Here is a 12,215-nt window from a genome sequence, read left to right on the forward strand (position 1 = left end):
CAGCCAATATGGAAAGCAGTATAGAGATTCCTTGAAAATCTGGGAATGGAACCACCATTTGATCCAGCTGTCCCTCTCCTTAGTCTATACCCAAAAGTCTTAAAAACAGCATATTACAGGGACACAGCCACATCAATGTTTATAGCAGCAGAGTTCACCAAAATAGCTAAACTGTGGAACCAATAGATACCCTTCAGCGGATGAATGGATAAAAAAATGTGGCATATATACAAAATGGAATTTTACTCAGCAATAAAAGAGAATAAAATCATGGCATTTGCAGGTAAAGGGATGGCGTTGGAGAAGATAATGCTAAGTGAAGTTAGCCAATCCCCCCAAAACAAATGGCAAATGTTTTCTCTGATATAAGGAGGCTGACACATAGTGGGGTAGGGAGGGGTAGCATGGGAGGAATAGATGAATTCTAGATAGGGCAGAGGGGTAGGAGCGAGAGAATGGGGGGCAGGGGATTAGCAAGGATGATGGAATGTGATGGACATCATTATCCAAAGTTCATGTATGAAGACATGAATTGGTGTCAACATACTTTATATACAATCAGAGATATGAAAAATTGTGCTGTATATGTATAATAAGAATTATAATGTATTCTGCTGTCATTTATTTTAAAAAAGAATAAATAAATAATACAATTTGTTTTACACCAAAAAATAAAAGAAAAGAAATTAACATAGATAACCAGAATTACTTATATTTATTTTAAGTGGTAATTTTTTTTTTCTTTCTTGGATAGGTTTTTCTAGATATGACATTTGGTTCAGGAGGCCACACAAGAGCCATTCTTCAGAAGGAATCAGATATTACTCTGTATGCCTTAGACAGAGACCCAACAGCTTATGCCATAGCTGAACAGCTTTCAGAATTATATCCGTAAGTAGTACTCTTGCATATTTATTTAATTATGGTATTGAGTTTTCCATAGCTTGGTTTACCATGTTGGAATTTGTACTATCTTTTATGATATTATATTTTACTCCACTAATAATTCCTCATTTTCCCCCCAGAAGAGTTAATATAATAATATTTTTAGTGCCACTTAAAGGAATATCACCTTATCATTTTCTGAACCTTAAGAATAGATACAGGATATACAAAGAACTCAAAAACTTAACAGCAAAAAACAAATAACCCATTCCACAAATGGGCAAAGGAATTAAAAAGACAGATCTCAAAAAAAGAAATACAAGTAGACCACAAATATATGAAACAGTGTTCAATACCTGTAGCAATTAGAGAAATGCAAATTAAAACTACATTGATATTTCATCTCACTCCAGTCAAAATGGCAATTATCAAAAATACAAGTAACAATAAATATTTGCTAGGATGTGGGCAGAAAGGTAAACTCAAACATTGCTGGTGGTATTATAAATTGGTGCAAGCAGTCTGGAAAGCAGTATGGAAATTCGTGAAAAAACTTGGAATAGAACCACCTTATGTTTTAGCTATCCTACTTCTCAGTATATATTTAATGATTTTAAAACAGCATACTACAGTGATCTGGCCATGTCAATGTTTATAGCAAAACATTTGATAATAGCCAATCTATGTAACAAACATAACTGCCCTTCAACAAACAAATGGGTAAAGAAAATGTGGTATGTATACACAATGCAGTATTATTCAGGTGTAAAGAAGAATGACTTTGTTACTTATGTCTGTAATGATGGATGGAATTGGAGACTTATAATGCTAAGTGAAATACGCCAGCCTTGAAAAGTCAGAGGACTAATCTTTTCTTTGATATACAGAAGCTCATTCAAAATAAGGGGGTGGAGGATAAAAAAGAATGGAAAAAAGATCAGTGGATTAGACAAAGAGGAATGGAAGGAAGGAGGGGTAGGTTAGATATGGAAATAAAGTGAATGAATCTGACTTAACTTTTATATATAGATATATGAATATACTAGAGTGAATCTCACAATCATCCACATCCACAAGATATATACATATATGTATGGTATGTATATGTAAATAGCAGAAAGGGTACAAGGGTAGGGAAAGTGGAAGTATTGAGTCTCAATTAGAACAAATTATATTCCATGCTTTTATAATTATCTCAAAATGAATCTTACTGTTATATATAACTAAAAAGAACCAATAAAAAATAAATACTGCTGAGCATGGTGGGGCATGCCTGTAAACCCAGTGGCTCAGCAGGCTAAGGCAGCAGGATCCCAAGTTTAAAGCCAGTCTCAGCAAGTGATGCGCTAAGCAACTCAGTGAGACCTCTGTCTCTAAATACAAAATAGTGCTGGGGATGTGGCTCCTAGGTTGGGTGTCCCTGAGTTCAATCCCTGATACCCCTCCATTAAATAAATAAATAAATAGATAGATAGATAAATAAATAAATAGATTCTGGTTATAAAATGGAAGATATATTATAATCCATCCACAAATAATATTAGGACAAATAACTCTTCATCAAAAAAAGTTTTTGTTTGGCAGGTGTGGTGACATACATCAGGAAATCAAGGCCTGCCTGGGCAACATGTAGAAACCTCTTTAGAAAAAAAACAAAAAATTAAGGATTTTTACATGTTACTTCCCAAAAATTTAAAGAAATCATCAGAGTATATAAGTCAGTGAAAAAATCTGTAGAACCTATACAGAGCTCATATAAAGCAACATATTTGTTTTCTCTGAATTCTTTCTGAAATTCAAAGCCAAACTTAGAATGATTTATCCTTTTGTCAGAAAAGCTATCAGTATAGAAGTTTCTAAATTCTGAATTATCTTAATGAGTAATCTGTGATGAAAAAGTTTTAATTAGGAATTAAAATCTGTATGCTATATTGTATGAAAACCATATGACCATGGAAAAATTTAATCAGAGACCAAAGGTAGAAAGTTGAATTTCACTCTTGTATCCCAGACACTTTGCATATCTAATGAATAAGACTACATGTCCAAATGAAAATATAAATAAAATGCATAGGCTTTTCATTGAAAAATCACAGGTTTTGTAGTTTGTTTGACATAAGTCCCTGAAACCTATCTTTTGACCATAGGCTATTTCTTTTCTCCCCAAAATATGAGAATGTTATTTAACAACATGGGACATTTTTTAGAAATTTTTAAGATATTTCTCAGTTTTCTGCAGTGTAACTTAGATGTGTTTTCTTGAAGATCTTGTTTTACCTTTCAAGATAACCTTAACTTACAGATTAGCAGGTGTAATTTTTTTTTGTACCTAACAAAAACCTTCAGGTTGTGCACGCCTTTTTTAATTGTGCAGATGTGGAAACTATTCGTGGCACAGATAAAATGCTTTGCTAAAAAGCACACATGACTGAATGGGGACCAACTTGGAGTACATATTCTGATCCCTAGCCTAATAATCTCACTTTATTAAAATTATACTACCTGAACTTAAATATGAAGACTTTTTTACTTCGCTGAAAATATTATTCCTTTTCCAAACAAAATAAGTTAGGTAAAGGACAACCAATAAAAATGAAAATAAAAACAACAAAAAAATAGAAAAATTAAGAAAATCATAAGAGATCACTCTGCAAAATTGCAAAATCCACCTTGAGCCTGATAATTTGAACAAAATGTATGATTAAGAGTAAGAGAAAAGACCACAATAGACCTTAGATAAGCTAATCATAATCAGAATTTTTGACTTATAAAACTTACATGAAAAGAATATCCTATCAAATTTAGATTATTATAACTGACTCAATTAGTATAAAACTTGAAAAGGTCGTTACTATAAAAGACCTTAGAAAGGTAAATAATGCATCCTGACCAAAGTGGCTTACAATTATCTTTTAAAAAATTAAGGAGATAATAATTTTTTTTCACTGGTCCTGAAAATGGATAAATATTGAAGGTTTTTTTCCAGTTCATTTTATTCATCTAGCATAGTTTAATACTAAATTCTGATAGAAAGAGGAATCATAATGGCAATTATCAAGAATACAAGAAACAATGTGTTGGCGAAGAGGTAGTGAAAAAGATACACTCATACATTGCTACTGGGACGTCAAATTGGTGCAACCATTATGGAAAGCAATATGGAGATTCCTCAGAAAACTTTGAATGGAACCACCATTTGACCCAGTTATTCCACTCCTTGGTTTACACCCAAAGGACTTAAAATTAGCATGCTAGAGTGATGCAACCACATCAATGTTATAGTAGCTCAATTCAAAAAAAGCTAAATTTTGATGTCCTTCAACAGATCAATGGATGAAAATGTGGTACATATACACAATGGAATATTACTCAGCCTTAAAGAAGAACAAAATTATGGCATTTGTAGGTAAATGGATAGAGCTGGAGAATATTATGCTAAGTGAAATAAGCCAAACCCAAAAAGCCAAAAACCAAATGTTTTCTCTGATAATTGGATGCTGATCCATAATGGGGCAGTAGGGTGGGGAAGAATGAAGGAACTTTGTATTGTGCAGACGGAATGAGGGGAAGGGTGGGGTTGTAGGGATGGAATGAATGGTGGAATGAGATGGACATTATTACCCTATGTACATGTCTGTTAACACTACCAGTGTGTTCAGCCAGAAGAAAAAGTGGTGATCCAATTGTGTACAATCTGTCAAAATGCATTCTATTGTCATGTGTAACTAATTAGAACAAATTAAAGAATAAAATTTTAAAAAAGAAAAAAGTTTAACCTCACTGAAGTATATAAATGAAAAAATTGAAAAGGAAATACTAGTATATCTAATTCACACATTATTTAATTAAAAAATATTGCCTATAATATCTATGGCTTAATTAAGTTTATTTTAGGAAGACAGGAATGATTCCATTTCCATGTAAGTTTCTTTCTAATCAATGATAGGTTGATGATCATGATAATAATCACCTAGCTATTTCTATTCAAAATTTCTAAGAACATAAGGAAACTATTTAAATGTAAAATATCATCTTAACTAAGAACAAACAACAATTATTTTTCTAAAACTTAGAATGTTATTAAATACTATTTAATTAAAAATTCAGGTGTAAGTAGATTTAACTTCATTAGGAATTAGTATTCAATATTATTGGAATGTCTGACTATTGTAATTAAGAAAATATGAAATGGTAAAAATATCCTCTTTATTTTAATGATTTGATTGAACAGTTAAATACCCAAAAGTCTTGTCAAATTAGGCCTTGCCTGGCACATGCCTGTAATCCCAGTGGCTCAGAAGGCTGAGCCAGGAGGATCACAAGTTTGAGTCCAAGCCTCAGCAACTTTGCAAGACCCTAAGCAACTTGATGAGACCCTGTCAAAATAAAAAACAAAATGGGCTAAGATGTGGCTCAGTGTGAAGTGCCCCTCAGTTTAATCCCCAGTACCAAAAAAAAAAAAAAAAAGGATTCATAAAATTAATGGGATGATATGATAAACAATATTTACTCCATTCATATGGAAATATCTAGAAAGGGAAATGGGAGAAAAATTCTCCATGTACCTAAAACTGCATAAAACATAGCTAATAATATATTTAATAATAGAGGGCAGAGTTCCAAATGAAAGGAAAAGTACATAACTTAATGAAGAGCATAAAACAAGATCTCAACAAAAGTTAAGACATATTTGTTTGGATGTAGAATTAATTTTATTTTAAAAAGTCAATTCTCTCAAAATTTATGTACATATGTAATGCACTTCTAGGAAACAATTTATATCATCTTACCTGATGTTTGTTTATTAAGTTTACAGGGGACAAAAGTGACAAGATGTTTCTGAATTAAAAAAAAAGAGAGAGAGAGGAAACTTGCCTTATCAGATGTCAGATCATACTGTAAAATCTGTATAAAGAAATCAATATGTTATTGGCATTAGAATAGGGAAGTAGATTAGTGGAGAAAGAATCCAGAAGTAGAGTCTGCTAAATAAAGAAATTTAGTAGAATACAAAAGATAATTTAATTCATTGAGTGAATAGTGTTATTCAATAAATCGTACTGACATGCAAAAAAATAAAACTCTTTTTTATTTTAAATTAAATTCCCAAATTATTTTCAGATGGAGTTAAAATATATGAAAATTTTCAAACAAAATTCCTATCAGGAAACAGAAGGTCTGGGGATATTGGTGAACACCTGGAGTTTTAGTAATTCTGGAGGCTAAGGCAGGAGGATTGCAAATTTGATGCTAACCCTGGCAGTTTAGCAAGATCCTGTCTCAAAATGAAATTTTAAAAATGGTTGGGGCTATAGTTCAGAGGTAGAATCCCCCCTCCTGCCCAGGTTCAATCCCAAATACTCCACATGCAAACACCTTCCACACCCAACTGAGGAGAATATATACATAATCAATGGTAGGAACTTCCTTAATCAAGATTGGAAATCATAAATCTATAAATAATAGAAATATCTGATTGGAAAAATTCTTTAAAATGGCAAAAATAGTTTGGTAGTTTTCAGTGAACTTGGAAAGGAAAAATGAGTAATATAGAAGGATTATCAAAATAGAATGATTTATATCATATAGCATGAATTCTTACAAAATTGATAAGATCACAAAATCTAATATTAAAAATGGACAAAATATTTTTGTCCATAAAAGTGTGATTCATAGAAGAGTTGATAAAGTACTCCAACTCAGCAGTTAAGAAGAGAAATAGAATTAAAATAATAATGGTATAATATCCTGGAAAAACATAACATTGCTAATGAAGATATGAGAGAAAAGGATACCTGTTCATTTTTAGTAAATATTTTTAATGTTAAAAGTATATGATATGCTTAGAATCTGTCTTATCTCAATGAAAGAATCAATGTTTAAACAAAACCTCTCCACAAACTTTGTGTAAGCATTATTTATATATGTAATTTTGCAGAACTTGAAAAAGATAGTGTTACTAGTTCAGGGAGGTCCAGGGAAAGGAAATAAAGCTTTTTTTAAAAAAATTTCTTATTTGTTATACATGATGGTAGAATGCAATTCATTTCATATTACACATATAGAGCATAATTTTTAAGACACTGGTTGTACGCTAAGTATTTTCACAACATTCATGTCTTATATGTGTACTTAGGGTAATGATGTCTACCTTATTCCACCATCATTCTTCCCCCTTGACCCCTCTTTTCCCCTTCCTCCCTTTTGCCCTATCTAAAGTTCTTCCATTTCTCCAATGTTCACCCTAAACACCTTATGCGGCTATATCCTCATATCAAAGAAAACTTTTGGGCTTTGGTTTTTTGGATTTGTCTTGCCTCATTTACCATTATATTTTCCAATTTCATCCGTTTACCTGCAAATGCCATGATTTTATTCTCTTCTAATGCTGAGTAGTGTTTCATTGTGTATATATACCAAAGTTTCCCTATTCATTTACCTACTGAAGGGCATTGGGGTTGGTTCCATAATTTAGCTACTGTGAATTGTACTGCAATAAAGATTGATATGGCTGTGCCCTGTAGTATGCTGTTTTTAAGTCCTTTGGGTATCCACCGAGGAGAGGGATAGCTGGGTCAAATGGTGGTTTCATTCCCAGTTTTCCAAGAATTCTCCTTACTGCTGCTTTCCAGATTGGTTGCACCAATTTGTAGTCCTATCACCAACGTATCAGTGTGCCTATATATATATCATATATTTGTTGATTGATTGTATATCCTCTTCTGAGAAGTGTCTGTTCAGGTCCTTAGCCCTTTTATTGATTGGGTTATTTCTTTTCTTTTTTTTTGTGATTAGTTTTTGAATTCTTTATAAACCCTACAGATTAGTGCTCTGTCTGATGTGTAGGAGTAAAGATTTGCTCCCAAGATGTAGGCTCTCTATTCACCTCACAGATTGTTTCTTTTGCTGAGAAGAATCTTTTTAGTTTGAGTCCATCCCAATTATTGATTCTTGATTTTAATTCTTACTCCACAGGAGTCTTATTAAGGAATTTGGGGCCTTATGAAGGAAGTTGGGGCCCTTATGATAAAGAGTAGTGCCTACTTTTTCTTCTATTAGATGCAGGGTCTCTGGTTTTACTTGTAAGTCCTTGATCCATTTTGAGTTTAGTTTTGAGCATAGTGAGAGATAGGGGTTTAATTTTCATTTTTTTGCATTTGGATTTCCAGTTTTCCCAGCACCATTTGTTGAAGAGACTATCTTTTCTCCAATGCATGTTCTTGGCACATTTGTCTAATATAAGATAATTGTTGTTTTGTGGGTCAGTCTTTGTGTCCTCTATTCTGTACTATTGGTCTACCAGTCTGTTTTGGTGCCACTACCATGCTGTTTTTGTTAATTTTGCTCTGTAGTATAGTTTAAGGTCTGGTATAATGATGCCACCTGCTTTACTTTTCTTGCTAAGAATTGCTTTTGCTATTCTGGGTCTCTAATTTTTCCAGCTGAATTTCATGATTGCTTTTTCTATTTTTATGAGGAATGTCATTGGGATTTTGATTGGGATTGCATTAAATCTGTTTAGTGCTTTTGGTAGAATGGGTCTTTTGACAATATTAATTTTAATTTTGCCTATCCAAGAGCAATGTAGATCTTTCCATCTTCTAAGATCTTTAATTTCTTTCTTTAGCATTCGATAATCTCCTTGTAGAGATATTTCACCTCTTTTGTTTAGTTGATTGCCAAGTATTTTATTGTATTGTGTTTTTTTTGGGGGGGGGAGTTTCTGGTTTCACTTTCAGCGGATTTGTCACTGATATACAGAAATGCCTTTAATTTATGGGTGTTGATTTTATATCCAGGTACTTCACTGAGTTCATTTATTAGTTTTAGGAGATTTCTGGCGGCATGTTTTGGGTCTTCTAGGTATGGATGGGTACACGTGCAAATAGTGATAATTTGAGTTTTTCTTTCCATGATAATATCCCTTTAATTTCTTTCATCTGTTCGATTGTTCTGGCTAGAGTTTCAAGAACTATGTTATATAGAAGGGGTGATAAAGGGCATCCCTGTCTTGTTCCAGTTTTTAGAGGGAATGCTTTCAATTTTTCTCCATTTAGAATGATGTTGGCCTGGGGCTTAGCATTGATAGCCTTTACAGTGTTGAAGTATGTTTCTGTTATCCTTAGTTTTTCAATCATTTTGAACATGAAGGGATGCTGTATTTTATTAAATGCTTTCTCAGCATCTATTGAGATGATGATATGATTTTTATCTTTGAGTCTGTTGATGTGAGGAATTACATTTATTGATTTCCCTATGTTGAACCAGCTTTGCATTTCTGGGATGAATCTTCTTGATTGTGATATACTATCTTTTTGATATGTTTTTGTATTCGATTTGCCAGAATTTTATTGAGAATTTTTGCATCTATATTCATTGGAGCTATTTGATCTGAAGTTTTCTTTCTTTGATGTGTCTTTGTCTGGTTTTGGAGTCAGGGTGATATTGGCCTTATAGAATGTGTTTAGTTTGAGAAGTATCGGTGTTAGTTTTTCTTTAAAGGTCTTATAGAACTTGGCTGTGTATCCATCCGGTCCTTGGCTTTTCTTGGTTGGTAGTCTTCTGATGGTGTCCTCTATTGATCTAAATTGTTTATAACATCCTGATTTAGTTGAGGTATGTCATACGGCTCTACAGATTTGTCAATTCCTTCGATATTTTCTATTTTATGGGAGTACAAATTTTCAAAATAATTTTACTTATCTTCTGTGTTTTTGTAGTGTCCATCATAATATTTCCTTTTTCATCATGGATGTGAGTAATTTGAGTTTTCTCTTTTCTTTTCTTTGTTAGCACGGCTAATGGTTTATCAATTTTATTTTTTTTTTTTCAAAGAACCAACTTTTTTTTCTGTCAGTTTTCTCAATTGTTACTTTTAGTATAGTTTCATTGATTTCAGCTCTGATTTTAATTATTTCCTGTCTTCTACTGTTTTGGGGGTTGATTTGTTCTTCTCTTTCTAGGGTTTTAAGATGTAATGTTAGGTCATTTATTTGCTGACTTTTTCTTCTTTGAAGAAATGAACTTTTCTGTTAGAACTGCCTTCATAGTGTCCCAGAGATTTCCATATGTTGTATCAGTGTTCTCATTTACCTCTAAGAATTTTTTAATCTCCACCTTGATATCTTTTGGAACTCATTGTTCATTCAACAGCATGGCCATTTTGTGTGAAAATGTAGTAATTTCCTCTTTTCATTTGTTTGTTCTCTTCTTAGTGTAAAACAGGGATTTAGGAATAGGGATATATAGCTCAGTTGATTGAGTGCTTGACTTGAATGCACACGGCCTTGGATTCAATTCCAAGAATCACAAAAATAAGTAAGTAAGTAAGTAAATAAATAAATAAATATTCATCCTTTAAAAAAACCCCAGTAGTTTATTCTAAAAATTTCATGTTCTTTACTTTGTCAAACATCAGTCAAAAATCCAAACTAATATTTTCACAGAAAAAATAGCAATTGATGGTAAGGAAGACTGAGTTTTTGGTTAACCCATTTTAACTTTTTCAGAAAAGATAAAGAATTGTTTAAAAACAAATTTTACCTCATTGCCTTTGAAGATTACATAGAAGGAAATACATGTAAATTGGAGCATATGGCTATTGGTTGACGTTGAACTTAATGGAAGATGAATGTTGGAAGGCAATTTGTAAAAAACACATTTTGTTTTTATTCTGCCTTGAGTGACAGTATGTATGGCTATATACCATGTTTGAGCAAACAGACATGTACAAAGATAAAAATAAAATAATAACTGATTCCATCATTTCACTAAAATTTAAGCAGATTATACCAATATAATAAGCTGTAATCCTGAACAGTTTAAGAAGATATGTTCACTGGGGTAAATTTATAATATAAAATATAAAGAAAAATTAAAGATACCCATAATTCCACCACGTTACATATTTTAATCAGCATTGATGATTTTATATATTTATTTATGCTGTAATTGTCAGTATATCATTGTATATATATATTGCTTTGAACTTTCTTTTTTTTTTGTTTTTTTCCCATTTTCTTTTTTTTTATTGTTGGTTGTTCAAAACATTACATAGTTCTTGATATATCATATTTCACACTTTGATTCAAGTGGGTTATGAACTCCCATTTTTACCCCGTATACAGATTGCAGAATCACATCAGTTACACTTCCATTGATTTATATATTGCCATACTAGTGTCTGTTGTATTCTGCTGCCTTTCCTATCCTTTACCATCCCCCCTCCCCTCCTCTCCCCTCCCCTCTTCTCTCTCTACCCCCTCTACTGCAGTTCATATCTCCCCCTTGTATTATTTTTCCCTTTCCCCTCGCTTCCTCTTGTATGTAATTTGTATAACCCTGAGGGTCTCCTTCCATTTCCATGCAATTTCCCCTCTCCCTCTCTTTCCCTCCCACCTCTCATCCCTGTTTAATGTTAATCTTCTTCTCATGCTCTTCCTCCCTACTCTGTTCTTAGTTACTCTCCTTATATCAAAGAAGACATTTGGCATTTGTTTTTTAGGGATTGGCTGGCTTCACTTAGCATAATCTGCTCTAATGCCATCCATTTCCCTCCAAATTCTATGATTTTGTCATTTTTTAATGCAGAGTAATACTCCTAATACTCCATTGTGTATAAATGCCACATTTTTTTATCCATTCATCTATTGAAGGGCATCTAGGTTGGTTCCACAGTCTTGCTATTGTGAATTGTGCTGCTATGAACATCGATGTAGCAGTGTCCCTGTAGCATGCTCTTTTTAGGTCTTTAGGGAATAGACTGAGAAGGGGAATATCTGGGTCAAATGGTGGTTCCATTCCCAACTTTCCAAGAAATCTCCATACTGCTTTCCAGATTGGCTGCACCAATTTGCAGTCCCACCAACAATGAACAAGTGTATCCTTTTCCCCACATCCTCGCCAGCACTTGTTGTTGTTTGACTTCCTAATGGCTGCCAATCTTACTGGAGTGAGATGGTATCTTAGGGTGGTTTTGATTTGCATTTCTCTGACTGCTAGAGATGGTGAGCATTTTTTCATGTACTTGTTGATTGATTGTATGTCCTCCTCTGAGAAGTGTCTGTTCAGGTCCTTGGCCCATTTGTTGATTGGGTTATTTGTAATCTTGTTGTCTAATTTTTTGAGTTCTTTGTATACTCTGGATATTAGGGCTCTATCTGAAGTGTGAGGAGTAAAGATTTGTTCCCAGGATGTAGGCTCCCTATTTACCTCTCTTATTGTTTCTTTTGCTGAGAAAAAACTTTTTAGTTTGAGTAAGTCCCATTTGTTGATTCTAGTTATTAACTCTTGTGCTATGGGTGTCCTATTGAGGAATTTGGAGCCCGAAC

At 33.1% G+C, this 12,215-nt stretch overlaps 1 protein-coding gene across 2 annotated transcripts in view; it reads left to right on the forward strand.

The window, feature by feature from the left end:
* The window catches only part of Mettl15 (methyltransferase 15, mitochondrial 12S rRNA N4-cytidine), a 220,074-nt gene that overhangs the window by 100,717 nt on the left and 107,142 nt on the right, over positions 1-12,215 (forward strand). For both annotated transcript variants that reach the window (XM_076846996.2, XM_076846995.2), the window contains exon 4: positions 755-891. In XM_076846996.2, coding sequence (XP_076703111.1) covers positions 755-891 — 137 coding nt within the window. The remainder of the gene's footprint in view (positions 1-754; positions 892-12,215) is intronic.

This window comes from Callospermophilus lateralis, chromosome 2 (assembly GCF_048772815.1).
Source record: "Callospermophilus lateralis isolate mCalLat2 chromosome 2, mCalLat2.hap1, whole genome shotgun sequence".
Lineage (NCBI taxonomy): Eukaryota > Metazoa > Chordata > Mammalia > Rodentia > Sciuridae > Callospermophilus > Callospermophilus lateralis.